The sequence below is a fragment of the Mandrillus leucophaeus genome, unplaced genomic scaffold (genome assembly GCF_000951045.1).
Source record: "Mandrillus leucophaeus isolate KB7577 unplaced genomic scaffold, Mleu.le_1.0 Scaffold726, whole genome shotgun sequence".
NCBI classification, from domain to species: domain Eukaryota; kingdom Metazoa; phylum Chordata; class Mammalia; order Primates; family Cercopithecidae; genus Mandrillus; species Mandrillus leucophaeus.
The window spans coordinates 1442364-1460764 of NW_012107875.1; the positions used below are offsets into that span (position 1 = coordinate 1442364).

An 18401-nucleotide genomic window follows, 5' to 3' on the forward strand; every position below is an offset into this window, starting at 1 on the left:
GGATTTCCATTTCACCTTGCTTACATACATCCTGATGTTTGTTAATGCCTAAGTTGCCTTCTTTATGTTTAAATTAATATTCTTCACAGTATTATTAAAAATAGTTTACCAGTACACTATTCAAATTAAATGATAAAGTATTTGAATTCGAGTATCAGATGCCCATATATTTCTTAATTTATTATAAATTTATTATAAATTATTAAATCTTTTTTTTTTTTTTTGTAGGCGCTTTGTTTAATGGCATTACCATTTATTCCTGCATCGAACCTTTTTTTTCCAGTTGGATTTGTTGTTGCCGAGCGAGTATTATATGTTCCCAGCATGGGATTCTGTATTTTGGTAGCCCATGGATGGCAGAAAATATCAACAAAAAGGTGAATTTAAATGTCAGTTCATGTAATGCTTACTATGGAATTAAGTATGACACATTTTAAAATTTAAGTATTTAGTTCAGTTTTCTAAGTCATGCTTTTGTATCTTTTGGTTTTTCATCTCCATAATCTCCACATTTGTCTTGTAAGACAAGTTAGGAAAGCTCCACAGAATAAGCACCTACTTATTCTGTGTTCTTCCCCATATTTATGCAATTTGATTTTACAGCCTGAGACAGAACAAACTTTGAGTCAGACCCAAATGAAAACAAGGATGTTACTGAGAATAAAGTCACAAATGACCATTGCCACTTCCATATTCAGTGAACTAAGATAATAGTCATCCTACTTAAGTGAGTCGTATTGAGTTAATATATATAAAATTCATATGGTAAGCAATCTGTAATTTCTTGCTATCATCACTATCTTCATTATAATCTTTGTATCCTAGTTGCCTCAGACTAACACTTAAGGAAAGCATAGTCACACTATATATGCTTAGGAACTATCATTGTTATAGTTATTATCTCGTTGTATACTTAAGCTGTGGCACTAAAATTACCAAATCAAGCAAATAGTTAAAGGTCAAGTAATACTGATGTAATAATATTAACTTTGAATTTGCAACTTGAAAAAAAAATAGTCACTTCTCTCACTTTCCCATTTTCTAGTCACCCCTAACCCCACAGAATTCTGACTTCTCTCCACTTCACCCTTAATATACAACAAAGTACCTCCTAGTAGCTAAACTAAATCAACTCTTTTAATTTAAAATTCATTTCCCTAGTGTCTGTAAAAAGTGTTTCTCTTGATTAATTCTTCTGGCTGTACGTGCTCTTTGAATATTTACATTTTTCAAAGTCTTATAGCCACTTTTTTCACACTGCATGTGTTCCACAGATAATCTCATCCATGTCCGCAATTTTTTATTGCCATCTACCAAACCTTTTCTCTTAGCTTCTACCCATATATCCATTTATAATCACTACCCATTTTTAAATGCCTGCCATGTACTAAGGACCATGATAAACACTTTAGATTTGTTTTCTCATTTAATCTTGAACTTCTTAAGTCTATTTTGCAGATGTGAACATTGAAGCCATATTACCCAAGATCACACAGCTAGTAAATAACAGTCTTGTTTCAGATTTACATCTGACTGCTTCTAATGACCATGTTCTTTCTCATCCATACTCATGTGTCCTAGTTAAGTGGATCTATCAAAATGAAAGAAATTAAACCATGTTATAGGAACAAAAACACAGACTCAGAGACTATTAACACTAAACAAGATCATAAAGATTATAGGTGAGGAATTGAGCCTTCAAATAATTAACCTAAAGTTGTATAAGTAATTTGCCTCTGTTTAATGAAGAGTCACTTTTACTATGCCTTTTAATAGACAATTCTAGCTTTACAGTAGAGAAATAAAGAATATCATGATAACCTTGGTATAAATTGTAAGCAAAACATTTTCAAATGTGACCAGTGGTAAGGTTGACCAAACCTTTCTAAACTCAATTAAGAATACTCAGTTGTAGAAAATGGCAAAAAGGACTGTAAATATAAAAAGTCATATTTAAAAATTGATTTTATCCATTTATAATCATTTAATTTAAACAAAACTTTTGAAATATAGCCAATATTAGCATATATAATGCAGTTGACTGGAAAGTCATATTCACAATATTTAATTTTTTTGGTGTTGTGTCCTCTAAAGTTGGGTGATCATTAGAATGAATTAGAATAAATTCACATCTGATATTTTAGGAGCATTTAAGATACTTCTTACCTCTGTTCTAAAAGGTAAAATGCTTTTGGTGATGAAGACAATTTTTTTTTGTTTTGCTTTTTTTCTCTTAAACAGTGTGTTTAAAAAGCTATCCTGGATTTGTCTGTCTATGGTGATACTCACTCATTCCTTGAAAACATTCCACAGAAATTGGGATTGGGAATCGGAATATACTTTGTTTATGTCAGCCTTGAAGGTAAAGTGTTGTTCAGAATGACGGGAAAGTATGTCATCAGTGATTTCTTGGAACAATTTCTAAGCTGTTTTAACTTTGTTTTTAATTAGACATTTAACAGTCAAGATTAAGTACTTCACTAAAAGATTAATAAAAATAATTTGTTGTTTAATATATGCCATAACCAAATGCTCTGAATAATACTTAGCTATATGCCCAAAGCATATATGATAATTCCCTAAATGCTATACAGTTATTGGAAGCTCAAATGACACGATGTTTAAATCAGAATAGTATATTTCATTGGTTCTAAAGGTGCTCGTTTTTTTCCTTTTTTATATCTCTGAAATCAAGTAAGTCTTAGAGTGAAAAGCATCTTAAGTTAGTGGCCTTTTTTCTTTCTTAATGGTACTTAAAATAATAGTGAGTTTTATAACTGATGGCATCAATTCAGTAAAAAAAAAAAAAAATGTACCCAACGATGTGTAAAATAACCAGTGGTTACAATACCATCAGAAAGATAAGCATTGGCAGAAAGGAAGGACATAAGATTGTCCTGTAGAATGTACCTTATAAATTGGAAAAAGGTCTTTTAAAAAACAAAAATTTGTTTTTTTTAAAGGTTATCAGCAAAGATGTTTTCAAGCTCTCCCTTACCAGTACCCCTCTTCAGATACCTGAATTTTTACTTCCTTTGGACTATTTCTTAACTCTTTGTTGTTTAGCTTTATTGGATTGCCGCCTCATTCCAGTAGTCTGTGTGACTTCTTGATTCCACATCTACTTAAGATCAGATGACTCTCTTCTTATATAACTCAGTAACTCTACTCTCTCTCCCAGCTCAGAAGTCTGCCAACAAGTGAGACCTCATTACCATGCTTATTAAACCATACTCCTAGGAGACCAGTGGAGCCCCATAATTTTCCAGAATTTTGCTTATACTCACTCCCAGAACAGTGGTTGGAACCTATAGCCACAACCGCTGCAATTAGTTCCTTGGCTAAGTGTCATCTGTCTGCAAGAACACCACGGCAATCTGTGAACTTTGAAAACACAGATTGACTCAGAGGTTTAATCTCAGGGTTTCCGTTACCATAATGGACTACATAAATAACTTTAAATATGTCAAGTCTAAAAATAAGTCATCAGTGCAACATTTAAACACATTCTCATGTTCCAGTGCTTTTGCTCCTAAAAATACAAATGGTAGAGCAGAAGTTTTGAAACACCACTGTGCTTTCATCAAATAACATTTTCAGTAAAATATTAATATATAACATGAATGAAATAAGACTGTTATGGTTTTAGTATGTTGGTGTTCAGGTGAAGGGAGAGTAAATTTGGTGAAGCAATCTTTATTTGACTCCTGTGTCATCCCCAGAGACATTTCCATAGAACATTATTTTCTTAATAGTATACCAAAGAAATATTTGTATGAACTGGAGTCTATCTGTGCTTGTATTTAAGGTAAATAAAAATAATGCCAAACTATGGAATAATGTGGGTCATGCTCTGGAAAATGAAAAGAACTTTGAGAGAGCTTTGAAATACTTCCTACAGGCTACCCATGTTCAGCCAGGTAAGCATTATTAACTAATAAATTCATGAATTTTATTTTTAAAAAAGTTTTGATTATCCATGGAGGAAATAAGATAGAGTTTATTTACTTTTATTCTAAGTGACTTGAATACTAGAGTTCAGTGCTTGCTTATTTTGAATTGGATTACATATAATAGCCACTTAATACCAGACTGATACCTGTATTCAGTATCAGTATTCCCTGATAGTTCACACCTGTATTCCCAGCACTTTTGGAGACTGACACAGGAGGGTCAGTTGAACCCAGGAGTTCATGACCAGCCTGGGCAACAAAGCAAGATCCTGTCTCTACAAAATAAAAATGAAAAAATTAGCCAGGCATGGTAGTGTGGGCATGTAATCTCGGCTACTTGGGAGGCTCAGGTAGGAGGATTCCTTGAGCCCAGGAGTTCAAGGCTGCAGTGAGCTATGATCACATGATTATACCACTGCACTCCAGCCTGGGTGACAGAGTGAGACTCTGTCTCAAAACAAACAAAAACATTTATGGATTTTTTCTTAACATAGAGTTTTTGGGTGGCATGGATATGGATAAGCAATTTTGGTGGAATGATGGGTACAAAAGCCTGATGGTAGTGAGCTTAAGAGAGTGGTTAAAGAATAATTGGATAAGTTCATATAGAAAACTCTTTTGAAGGGTGTTGATAAGAAATAGTGGTAGTGCTGGGTTTGGGGTCAAGAAAGGATGGTAAGATAAGAGGGTTTTGGCTTTGTTTTTTAAGCCAGTTTGGGCCAGAAACAGTGGCTCAAGTCTGTAATCCCAGCACTTTGGGAGGCCAAGGTGGGCAGATCACTTGAGGTCAGGAGTTTGAGACCAGCTTGGGCAACATGGTAGAACCCCATCTCTACTAAAAATACACAAATTAGCCAGGCACTGTGGCAACTGCCTGTAATCCCAGCTACTTGGGTGACTGAGGCACAAGAATTGCTGGAGCCTGGGAGGCAGAGGTTGCAGCGAGCCAAGGTCGCACCACTGCACTCCAGTCTGGGTGACAGAGTAACACTCTGTCTCAAAAAAACAAAAAAAAAAAGTTGGTATGGTTACATGTTTTTCTCTTGCAACTTTTTAGCTATATTAGTGATGGCATACACATGGAAAATTCTGTTAAATAGGATTAAAGTTTTGTCAGTTGTGTATTACTAATCAAGAAAGGGTTTAAGGAGTGAATAAATGATGAACCACCAAATCTAAGCTGATTAAGAAGGGATGCGAGAGAGGATGAGGGATGGAGGAAAGGTAACAAGATCAGTGGATCTGAGGAATTGTTGATATCTGAGTAGGATGTAGCTAGAGCAGCAGTATTTTTCAATAGGAGTGCTATTGGCATTTTTAGTGTAGAACTGTATTACAGAAGGTGTACCAGACATGGCCCCCATCCACCAAATGCCATCATTATTTTCCATTCAGAGTGATGACCAAAAAGAAACCTCCACGCATTACTAAATATCCTTGAAGGGGTGCAGCGTGTCGGACACTATTGTTTTCTTCTAGTAAGTACAACTATGACCATTGCACTAACTGGCTAAGGTAGAAAGAAGGTGAAAATCATTTGGGAAAAAAGCCATCAAGACCACAGTATTCAAAGATTAATAGCTATATGGATTATGAAATCACTAAATCATTAAGAATTTTGACAAATGTAATGTTAGAGAAAGCAACAGGGAGCCAGAGTCTGTGATCCAGGAATTGGTGACTACAACACTAATAGGAATAGTCGATAATAGAGTTAAATTACAATCAGAGATGAGTATTGTAAAAGGAGAGAAAATTGTCCAAAAATGGCAACATGGATCAAGGAAGAAGGTATCTGTTTTTCCCCCAGGCCCAGTGTCACAAAGGATAGAAAAGAACACAGTCACCACTTGAAAGGGCTAAAGGTAACCATGTCTCCAAAACAAAGCTAAGTTTCAATTAGAGAAAGGTGAAGAAAAAGTTGTGAAAATATAACTGATGGTCTAGCCTTTCAGTTTTATCTCCGTTAGACCTTCATGTAGTTTAGTTTTTCTTGGACTATGGGATTAATGTCCTGTACTTCCTTCCTTCTTTGCCTTTATTTTCTTCCTTGAGATTAGAATTTCTCCCTTCTCCCTTTCCTCCCATTTTCCAGTGACTTCTAAAACTCTTCCTATCTTTCCAGCTATAAGCAAATAGTTTTCATCTGTAAAACCCCTTAACTTCCTCTGTATCTTTCCTATATTTGTAATTTTCTATTTAGTGCTATATTTTATTTTAAATACAAATTTATTTAAAATATTTGTTTAAACTGTGGAGCTTCCTTGGGGTAGCAGGAATATCTGATTCATTTTTGTACCCCTGCGTCATCAAGTAGGGTCCTATGCGCAGTCAGCAGTCACTAAATATTTTAATTCATTACTTTCTTAAGTCTTGAGATGTACAATGCATGGATTAATTAGATTCTAGGAGTTTTTAGAGAAGCAGCCATCTTTGATTATCAGGCACACAAGGACTTTGAGACTGAGATGCTACTTAGGCCTCTCAGACTCTTCTTGCTTGTTTCTAAAATGGGATCTGTTTTAGAAATCTGTCTCACAGCATTGTTGTAAATACTAAGTTAAGTGTGTGGGGAGTGTGTGTACACATTCAGTTTTGTCTAGTGACTAGTGTGCCTATCGCAGGATGTTGCTGATATGGACACTCAGTTTTTAAATGATTTTCCCGCTCATTGTCAATTGTCACTAATTGCTGTTTTTGAGATATTTGTTGAACCTTTCTTCTTCAGTTTGATTTCACTATCACACTTTCAGAATTGCTCTTTCTATTAATAATAAGCCATGGGATAGGAAAACAAGTAAACCAGTTTATTATAATGTGTTACGAATAAAGCATTTAAACTTAGAAACATTGAATGTGGCATCTAGAGGTTTCTTGGCTTATTCCATGTTTTTTTAAGCTGTATTCTTCCTAGATGGGTTTGACAGATGAAATGACATGTTATTTTACTGTATGTTTAGAGTTAGATAGTTTAGATGGGGCAAGACAGTAACCAAGATAAGGTTAAAAGGGACAACTAGCGTGATGGTTAGTTAAAAGTTTTGACTCTGGCATCAGACCTTTTCTCAAATTTAGTTCAGTCACTCTAAGTTTTCTATCTACAAATTTGAAGTAATAATATCTCCATTCTTTTGTATGGATTATGTTAAATACTGGTTATATAAGACTTGGGCCAGTTTCTAGGCAATAATATATATTCAGTAAATATGAGCTGGTAAATATTAATGTCATTATTTTCACTGGAGCCAGGAAAGGAGGTTGCCAAGTGTGTCCTACAGACTCTGGCTGAGTGACAGATGAAAGAGGTATGCTGACACAGGTATTTTGCCTGACAGTGCAGCTGGGAGACCTCACGGCTCAGCACCACCAATGAGAGAGTGCAGCAGCCATCGAGAGAGTGCACCCCCCATAAGCCAGCCCTGGTCACATTTATTTAATACAGATTTAATGATAAAGGCTTGGAGCAAACACAATTTGTATGTAATAAACATTGTCAACCCCCCGAGTAGAGAGCAGTCCTGTGCGCAAGTGATCAAAGATTGGTTTCTGGAGACAGGAGTAAACAAATTTATCTAGATAAGTTCCTTTACATTCCCTTGTTATCTACCCTTTGCTCTCAGGCTCTGGATAAGAGAATCTGGCTGCCTTCAGCCATAATTCCCTTCTGAAGCTTTTGCAAAACCTCCTGACCTTCCAAAAAGGTTTGCATCTTTCCCAACTTTTCCCACCACCCTGACCGAATTCCTACATCTCCCCCTTTTCTGTTTTTTGCATCAAGTTTTGTTGATTGAAGAGTACAGATGTGTGCAGCAACAGGTTTGTCAGGCGCAGCAGTTATAACTCATATTCCAGCTTTGCATCCTAGAATTAGTAAGTAACATAAGACAAGCATGAATATAATTAGTAATATTCTTTTCCAATTAAGGAGTGACATGTAGTGTTACTTGGCAGTTCAGTCCAATGTGTGTCGTTACTAAGGAACCCCACTGGGGGTATGTTAATCCCCCCTAGCCAAGCAGTTACATTATTAGAGGCCGGGAAGGGGGTGTCTGCCCAGGTAACAGGGTGAAAGACGGATTTAGAAGATGGGCCTAATAGAGAGTAGCAGGTACAGATAGCAGGCAAAGTGAGAGAATAAGAAAAACCAATGTCCTACGAGAGTTGTAATGTACAACTGAAAGCATAGTAAGGAACACATTATCTGGAGTGAATAGTGTCTGTGTCCAGAACAGGATTCACTCAGCCTCCTGAATTGTCTTCGTCAGCATCCCCCAGGTAATGTCTGGGGCTTGTGTCATTCGAGAAAGCCGCATCCTCTGAGGCTGCTGGCCCTGCAGGGTCATTTCCTTCATTTCTGATACCAGGTTGGGTCCTAGCGACACCATAGTATGGTTTGATGTGTCATGCTGGAATCCATAGAGGACCTGAGGGGTTGTGAATACAAGCATATCCTCTTCCCCATGTTAAATCATTTGGACCACACCATACATTACTATTTACATCTTTCCATAAAACCATAGGTTTTATGTTTTGAAGGGCTTTAGTGAAATGCTTTTCTATGGCTGATTGAAATTTATCATCTACATTTTAAAAATTAAGGGTGAATAAGGCTTACACCAATAGTGTTGCAGGATCCTTACTTATATTCTCCCTTTTTTGTTTTTTGAGCTTATTTTTAAGGGTAGAGTGGACACATTCTACTATGGCCTGTCCTTGAGGGTTATAAGGGATACCTGTGGAATATTGGATGTTCCACGTGTGACAAAATTGTTGACCTTGTGAGCTGGCATAAGCCAGACCATTATCAGTTTTAATTTTTGTGGGCCACCCCATAAACACAAAAATTAAGAGAAAATGTTTAATAACATATTGGGAAGACTCTTCAGGAAAAGCATGTGTGCTAATTAGGTGAGAATTGGTATAAGTGGATACATGTGTATCTGAGTTTTCCAAATTCAAGGATGTGAATAACATTTGTTTGCCATAACTGATTAGGTTCTAGTCCTCTAGGGTTAACACCTGTTGAAGGAGGGCACGTGCCTGTGAGTTGGCAATGTGGGCATTGTAAAATAATTTGTTTAGCTAGTCTTTGCGTAAGTTGAAATTGTTTAGTTAAGTTTCTTCAGTTTTGTTGGAAAAAATTGATGCAATTGGGTGGCTTGGTCAAGCAGTGATGTCATAACCTATAGATCTGCTTGTTCATTGCCATTAGCCAGTGAGTCAAGCAGTGGGCTGTGGGCTTGAGTATGTATGTTAAAAATAGGATGTGTATGTTGATCCAGCAGTTGCTGAAGTCGAAGAAAAAGTGCACACAGGTGGGCTCGAGAGAGGACTTAATGAAGGCTGTCTTAAGGTTCTGTAATAGATAAACAGAGTAAGCAGAGTCATTAACAATATTGATAGACTGAGCAGAAAAGATCTCCAGGGCCAATATTAAGGCTCCAACCTCAGCTCTCTGAGTGCTAGTAAATCCAGAACAAGTGAGGGAATTATGCAGTTTCCACCAAATAACCACTTTTCTATTTTTACCAGCACCATCAGTGAAAAGCGTTAAAGCTTTAGGTATGGGGGAGTGAACTACTTTTGTAGACACAACTACAGCAGTACGAGATAAGAACCGAAGTAGTTTGTCAGCAGGAAGGGCATGCTCTGTATGGCCTGCATAATCAGACAGTGCTATCTGAAGATCTAGAGATAGAGACAATATTGCTTTGAATTGCTTTTTACTCAAAGGAATTCTTATGACATCAGGGTCATAATCTAGAAACTGATTGCATTGTCTGCAGCCTATATAGATGACTTTAGTAACTAGCTGGATATAGGGAGATAGTGTTTTAGTCCCAGTACGTGAGCAAAAAACCCATCCTAGGAAGCATAGCCCTGGAGCTGTCTGTCCTATTAATCCTGTTAGGGAACGTTTAGTAGGAAAAACAAACAGTTGAACTGAATATTGCAGGTGTATACAATCTAGTTACCTCTGAGAAACAGCTTGCTCTATTTCCTCAATTTCCCTTTTTGCTGCAGGAGTTAAATGCCTGGGAGAATCTAGGGTTGTATTGCCCTGTAGGACAGAAAACAGGTTTTGTAACTTATCAGTAGTTATGCCCAAGATGGGGCAAAACCAATTAATATTGCCCAGTAATTTTTGATAATCATTTAAGATATGCAAGTTGCTAGTATTTAATTTAACCTTTTGAGGTCTTACTGACCAGGAAGTTAGTATGTATCCAAGATATTTTCAAGGAGAAGACAATTATACTTTTTCATGTGCTGCGATTAAACCTCTTAGCTGTGTATTCTTTATGACAGAGGCATATAAACTTAAAATTACTGGCTCCGTTGGGGATGCTAGTAAAATATCATCTATAAAATGAATAATCTTGCATTTAGGAAATTCTTTTCTACTTGGGAGCAAAGCCTGATTTACATGATACTGACACATGGTAGGACTGTTCAGCATCCCTTGAGGAAGCACTTTCCAATGAAATCAGTGAGCTGGCCTTTCATTATTGATAGCTGGTATTGTAAACGCAAATTTTTCTCTGTCCTGTTCTGCAAGGGGAATAGTATAAAAACAGTCCTTTAAGTACATAATGACTAAAGGCCAATCTTGAGGAATCGCTGCGGGGTAAGGGAAACCCTGTTGAAGGGGCCCCAAAGGTTACAAATTAGCATCGATAGCCTGCAAGTCATGCAGAAGTCTCCATTGGCCAGACTTTTTGGGAATGACGAAAATGGGTGAATTCCAAGGACTGTGTGATGGTTCTATATGGCTGGCTTTTAATTGCTCCTCAACTAATTCATGGACTCTTTGTAATTTTTCTCCCTTTAAAGGCTACTGTTCTACTCAAATAGGATTTTGAGAGAGCCATGTCAGGGGTAGGGGAGGAATAACAGTGGCCATTATTAGAAAGAGGTCTGCAAAATGACCTCAATTAACCCTCTCATAAATGGGCTAGCAGCTCTGTTTTCTTTAATGCTTTTCCTTATCTCTTTATAAGTGTTAAAGTAATGGGTCCATGTACCCCATTGCCTTGTTGATCTTGCTTTACCGGGCAAGAGCTCCCCTTCTAATGCGGCTTACCTAAGACAGAATCCCATAGCTGTAGTGTATCCCTTGTCTTTCTTTCAATTTATTGAAGGAGTGGGCTCAGGCAAAACCTCCGTTTCCTCTTTGGTATTTTGCCCTTTACTGGCGGGGCTGAGGGAGAAGGAGGAGGCGGTAAGGTAGGTAATGATTTCTCCTCCCTTCCCTTTTTAGGTTCTTCTGTGTAGTGCGGGACCAAAGCAGCCCTAACTAAGGCCCATAACATTAGAGATGTTACTGGGACCTCATACCCTTGGGCATGATGTTAAGATTTCTCCACACTTGTTCTCAGAGTCCTATGTCTAGCGTACCTTCTTCTGGGAACCATAGGTTATGGGAAACAGCAGTTTGCATTGGGTCCCTTATGAGCCTGCAAAACTGAGGCTCCACTAGCTTTAAGCAGCTGTTTCAGTACTTTCATATGCTGTTTCTGTTGAGCCAATAACCACTGTCCCATGATGAAGCCCTAGCCTGAACAGTTCCCTCGAACTTGCAAATCCCGAGCGGGCACCAATCACTTACTGCGCAGTCTCTTCACCTTCGTTTTTGAGGGTTCCATCGCAATCCATTGCAGCGTTCCTCATACGGGGCACCACCTGCCGAGTCTGTCCCACAGACTCTGGCCGAGTGACATATGAAAGAAGTATGCTGACACAGGTATTTTGCCTGACAGTGCGACTAGGGGACCGCATGGCTCAGCACCGCCAACAAGAGAGTGCAGCAGCCACCAACAGAGTGCAGCCCACTCTAAGCCAGCCCCGCTTGCATTTGTTTAGTACAGATTTAATGATAAAGGCTTGGAGCAAACACAATATGTGGGTAATAAACATTGTCGACCCCCCGAGTAGAGAGCAGTCCTGTGCATGAATAATCAAAGGTTGATTTCTGGAGACAGGAGTAAACAAATTTATCTAGATAAATTCATTTACATTCCCTTGTTATCTACTCTTTGCTCTCAGGCTCCAGATAAGAGAATCTGGCTGCCTTCAGCCACAATTCGCTTCCTAAGCTTTTGCAAAATCCCTGGCCTTCCAAGAAGGTTTGCATCTTTCCCTATAACTTTTTCTTACAACTTTTCCCACCACCCTGACCAAACTCCTACAGGAGGTAGCAAAAAAGAGACGTATAATGCAGGGAAGAAGGCTGAAAGTGAATGGATAGCAAATGGCTCTGTAGGTGTATTTGTTCATCAGGCATGTATTTGAAAATTTACCATGTGTCAGACACTGTTTTAAGTGCTGGGGAATTCAGAAGAAATAAAACAAATTTCCTCCCTTCATGGAGTTTCCATTCTAAATAAAGGCATAAACATAAGTAAACAAATACCACATGTAAATATATATACATATGTACACATGAAATATATATTACACATATGTATGTACATGTGTATTTATATGAAAGCGATAAAAGCTATAAAAAGGGCATAGAGATTAGAAATTTTCAGAGAAAGTTTCTTTGAGATGACAATAAAATGAGAGAGCAACCTTTGCACATATACTCTGGTGTAATTTTGAGTATCACTGGCTATGCAGAAAACAGTAAAGCAGGAAGATCATTTAGAAGGCTTTTGCAGTAACCCAAAGAAATGATTGAGTTGTAATTTTTTTAATAGCAGTCTTGAAGTACATTTGACATACAATAGACTACTATACATGTTTAAAATATATAATTTTATAAGTTCCGGCATATGTATATTACCTGTGAGACCATAATTACAATTAAGATACTGGAAATATCCATCAAACCCCTCAAATTCCTTGGATCCTTTTCTAATACCTCTCTCTTACCCCTTTTCACCCCAGCCTTCTCTAAGCAAAAGCTTTCTATCAGTACAGATAATGTGCTTTTTCAAAAATTGTATATGAATGGAATTGTACTCTATGGACTCTCTTTTTTTTTTTCCTGGCTTTTTTACTCTGCACAGTTATTTTGATACTCATTCATGTTGTTGTATGAATCAAAAACCCATACCTTGGTATGGCTGAGTAGTATTCCTTCACGTGGATGTACCACAGTTTGTTTATCTATTTACCTGTCAATGAATGTTTGGATTGTTCGCAGTTTGGAGCTGTTACAAATATGGCTGTTACAAACATTCATATACCAGTCTTTATGGATATATGTTTTATTTCTCTTAGGTAAAAACCTGAGAGAAGAATGGCATGGTCATATGATTTGTGTATGTTTAACTTTTTAAAGGCTGCTAAATTATTTTCCAAAGAATGTATTTCCCACCAGCAGTATAGGAGAGCTCTCCTGCCTTTCTTAATTCTTCATTTGCTGAGAATTTTTAACACAAATAAATGTTGGATTCTGTCAAATGCTTTTGTGCACCATTTGAGATGATAAGCTTTTTATTTTTATTTTTTGGTCTGTTAATATAGTGGGTATCATCGATTGAGTTCATAATGTTAAAACAACCTTACCTTCAGTAATACACAATTTGATCATGACTTATTATCTTTATTATATTTCTTAAAATGCTATTAGTAATTTTTACATCTATATTTATGAAGGATAGAGAGTTCCTAGGAGATTCCAGATATTTATAAATTTATCTTTTTAAATAAATTTATAATTTTGTGGACATCCAAGGAATACTGAAAATCTACATAGTTGCCTAAGCCATCAATGTGAGAATACTTCACTGTTGGGCAGCTAATATATCACTGTTGGGCAACTGTGTATTAGTCATACACAGTTGCCTGAAAATTTCCCAGCTACATCACATTTGCATCCCTAGGCAGGATGACTGAGATGACACGTGAACCAGTGTCTAATAACTACTGTCATTTCAAAGAATGGTGAATGTAAACCTGTGTACACAGGTGTTTGTTACTATTAAAAACACATGCAAACATTCATGCAGATAAGTTGATAACCTTTAGCAGTGAGATAAGTTCCCTTCTAATCTTTTGTTTTCCTAGTGAAAATATGATATTAGAGATGTGAGGAGAGATAAGAAATGAAATATATTCAACTAGGATTCTGGAAAATTAACTGATTATAGAAACCTCGTATTGACAAACTTAGGCTACATTTGAGATTTGTGAGGTCCTCATTTACAATTGAATTAAAAGCTAGATTGTTAACTCATGCTGCTCTTTTGATAGGTACTCATAAGAGTGGGTTTATTCTTTGAAGTTCCTTTAGCTCTTTAGTCATTTAAATGTCATTGATTTTTTACATCTTGCCTTATTTTCTTACCTTTTTTTAATACTTAAATTTATCTTAAAAGTGATACTATTTTCCCCTCTAGAATTTTAAAACTTTGTAAATTATAAAGAATTGCTTAGAAATTATGTCTTTCATTTTATTAGCTGTATTGAGTGGCCTTTTTGATGCTAAACGATATCTAATTGCATCTCTGCTCTTTGAAAACATAGGGCTGCTATACTTTAGTGTCTGAAGTCTACATTAATGACAATATCTCCTGACCATAATTCTAAGAACATGATTTCAGTGGATAGTAATTCACCACATTTTTTATCTAAATATATAACCTCTTTCTTTTCTAACATTGGTTGGGGATAATCTCAATAACATTTTAAATACTCAGCTGGCATAATTACACTTCTATTTTAACAAATTTTCAGTTTATTCTTAAATTCTTAGGGTATAATTACTTTTTTCAGGTTCTATGTACCTTAGCTTTTCCTAAATAACATTCTGAGCTCTATAAACATGGTATGGATTTATCTGGTTTAAAAAAATAGTGATATAAAAGCAAAGACTACTCTGTATTTTTTAATTGACAATAATAGTACATATTCATGGGATATATAGTGATGTTTTAATACATATAATGCAAGCAAATACCCTGATCTAGTCACTATACTGTGTATTTTTTATATGCAGTTGGTAAAACAATGATTTTCAGCCCTGATTCTACATCAGAATTGCCTTTGACACTTTTTATAAACATATTTTTGCAGATTTTGTTTCTGAACAGTATGTTTTGATGGACCTAGGTGGGGCTGAAGTATCTGAATTTTTAAAAACTACACAGGTATTCTGATTTGCAGCCAGAATTAAGAATGGCTAGCTTAAACTTTTTTTGCTTGACCCCTCCTGGCTCCATGAGACTCAGCAATACATCTAAAAAGAAAAAAATCAACTTCCTTACTCCTAAACTTAACTATAATCAAACCTGGACTGCATCTGCCAGTTTTTGTGCAGTGCACACAGTTGCCAGCCTAAAACAATATATAGCAAGTTCTTAGGACTGTTACTCAGGAAATGCCCAAGATATATATGCTTGGCCCCTATGTGTCCTAGGAGCTGCAGGCAGAGAATTATTGCACAATTGCAAAATAATTGGTGTCACAAGGCAAGTAGTAATCATAATGAACCTTTTCATGTCTGTTAGTTCATGATGAATAAAAAACTGTCTGATTTAAGATCCTCTACCTTCCTTCTATCATTATTCCAGACCTTTGAAATATTTGCTGGCAAGTATATCCTTTTAGAAAGCTACTATACAATGAATCCTCATATCTTTCCTATTTCAACTGCATTTTTTTTCCTATCCCTGAATAAATTTGCTGGGATTTTTATTTTCCACATCGGAAAATAAGACATAAATTCCTGACATTCTAAAATTAACACAGCCTTTTTTAAAAATCTAAAATTAATTTTAAGTAGTTTATTATCATTTAAAAGAGGTGGGTCACTGCATCTTAAGTAATATTATTATCATTATTTTCCATTATACTCTCATTCTAGCCACAGTCACAAAAATTTTAAAAAATCGAATGCCAAAGTTTTTTTCAGTCTCTTTGCCCCTGTTCCACCATGATGCATATTTGTTGTAACACTAGAAATAATTCTAAAAATCCTGATGATTCATTTCACTTGTAGAGTTGAGCTATACCTTTTGAGTGAATTTCTTAGCTATGAGATTAAGCAAATGGAAGCAAGCTTTAGTATAGTAAAATACAATGAAGGAAGGTAATAAAATTTTTTTCATTACCTTTATCTCTTATGTCTCAACTCTTCAAAAATCCATTCAAATAGTTTTTTCATGCCATGTATGTATTTTCTGTCTTTACATGCTTTAAGTAAATTTGTGTTTAGCATTGGTTTTAAGTTATAACAAGTTAAATTACAAGAACTTTAAGGAAGAAGCAGGACCTGTTGCCTGCTTTTGCATTTGTCTAGTGGGTTTCTGAAAATACGTCTTCTCATTAGTTACATTGAATACTTGTTTATATATCGAATACATTGAATCATTTCATTGAGTATATTGAATATATCAGTTGTATACTTGCCAACACATGATTGTTTTAAAATTTTAGATGATATTGGTGCCCATATGAATGTAGGAAGAACTTATAAAAATTTAAATAGAACCAAAGAAGCTGAAGAATCTTACATGATGGCTAAATCACTGATGCCTCAAGTAAGTTGCCATAATTTATCTGTTGTGTCATATCTATTAGATGTCCATGTTGAATAGAATTATCTAGAAGGAAAATTTTTATCTTTTCTTCAGTTGATATAAAAGTAAAGTGTGTAATGAATCATCTATTCCTATAAGTTTTAGAAAGAATTACATTCTTCTAGCTCACTTAATGTAATTTTTTTTTTTTTTTTTTTTTTTTTTTGGAGATGGAGTCTTGCCGTATTGCCCAGGCTGGAGTGCAGTGGCGCGATCTCAGCTCACTGCAACCTCCACCTCCCGGGTTTAAGCAATTCTTCTGCCTCAGCCTCCCAAGTAGCTGGGACTACAGGTGTATGCCACCACACCCGGCTAATTTTTGTATTTTTAGTAGAGACGGGGTTTCACCATATTGGACAGGCTGATCTCAAACTCCTGACCTCGTGATCCACCCACATTGGCCTCCCAAAGTGCTGGGATTACAGGCATGAGCCACCATGCCCAGCCGTAGCTCACTTAATTTTAAAAATTGTTTTTACACAGTCCATTTGTAAACACTAAATTCATAAAGTATGAATTTTAGATATTCTTGATTATGAGTTATCAGCGAGTTATATGACTTTAAATAAATATTTTATGTATATTAAGCATACTATTCGACATTATTCCTATCAAAAAATAAATAAAAGTGATAAAATTAATAGATACATCTCTTGCTATATTATGTCTATCAGTTGTTATAATGATACAAGATTCATTAAATATAACATAGTATCAAAATTGGAAGATCTGACCCTGTGTCAATTTTCATGTTATCAGCAAAATATTTTTGGGTTGTGACCATAGGGTAATTTATTCCAGAATACTGAGGACTCACTTATCTGGTGAAGTTTGGAAATTAAACACTCTGATTATTAAGTTAAGGTTCTTATAATATATAGTATATATGGATCCAGACTTCCAGTGAATACAATAAAAATTAGACATGATAAAAACCAATAACAAATACAATTTAACTGTTATAGTTAAGGATTAAAATAATCCTTAAAATGTCATACAGTTCAACTTTAAACCCTGTCACTATTAATATGACTATAAATATTATCACAATTGAGAAAACTTCAGCCCAGCTTAAGCAATTTTTTCTGAGGAAATAAGACTGTGCTGCTAATGTTACCACTTTACTAAAAATAAATAATAAAAATGTAAAAGAAAACACACAAAAATGTAAATAAATATATTTTACTTATAGTATCCTGAAAAATGTAATTAAATAACACTTTGTGCCATTAAGGATATATTTTTTCGTTCATGCCACCTCAGTGGATTATTGTTAGCTTTTTATTTGTATCTATCTTTTTCTGAAGTCAAACAAATCAGAACTTATAGAAGTCAAGCTCTCTGAGGTTTGATCAAAACAGGAATAGAACCCCGATCTCTCAGGCCAGTGTATTTTTTACACTATGTTCTGTGTTATTTTGAATTAGCCAATAGGAATATGTACTTTTGATTTTTGATACTGAAATATCAAATCATGAAAATGCCTTTTCTTCTAAACAGATTATTCCTGGTAAAAAATATGCAGCCAGAATTGCCCCTAACCACCTAAATGTTTATATCAATCTGGCTAACCTGATCCGAGCAAACGAGTCCCGACTGGAAGAAGCAGATCAGCTGTACCGTCAAGCAATAAGCATGAGGCCCGACTTCAAGCAGGCTTACATTAGCAGGTATCCCAGTTCAACTTAAAGCTATCATTATGGAATATTGAAACTGCATCTCCATGTATATTTTCAATGAATTGGCTTTTTTTGGGAAAAAAAATATATTTTTAATAATCTTAGCAACCAAGTGCATAGAAGGGCATAACTTTTTAGACTGACAGTCAGATTTTATTGATTTGAAATTAACAAGGGGAATCCCTAACTTGCAATAGCCAACTTAGGTTTTGTATTAAGAAAAGGGTAGAAGCAGCTCT

At 35.8% G+C, this 18401-nt stretch overlaps 1 protein-coding gene across 1 annotated transcript in view; it reads left to right on the plus strand.

Annotated features, from left to right (window-relative positions):
* TMTC3 (transmembrane and tetratricopeptide repeat containing 3) overlaps window positions 1-18401 on the plus strand; it is a 57511-nt gene that overhangs the window by 30111 nt on the left and 8999 nt on the right. Inside the window, exons 8-12 of the mRNA XM_011965447.1 lie at window positions 229-377; window positions 2242-2362; window positions 3809-3920; window positions 16341-16444; window positions 17984-18153. Of these exons, the coding sequence (XP_011820837.1) occupies window positions 229-377; window positions 2242-2362; window positions 3809-3920; window positions 16341-16444; window positions 17984-18153 (656 nt within the window). The remainder of the gene's footprint in view (window positions 1-228; window positions 378-2241; window positions 2363-3808; window positions 3921-16340; window positions 16445-17983; window positions 18154-18401) is intronic.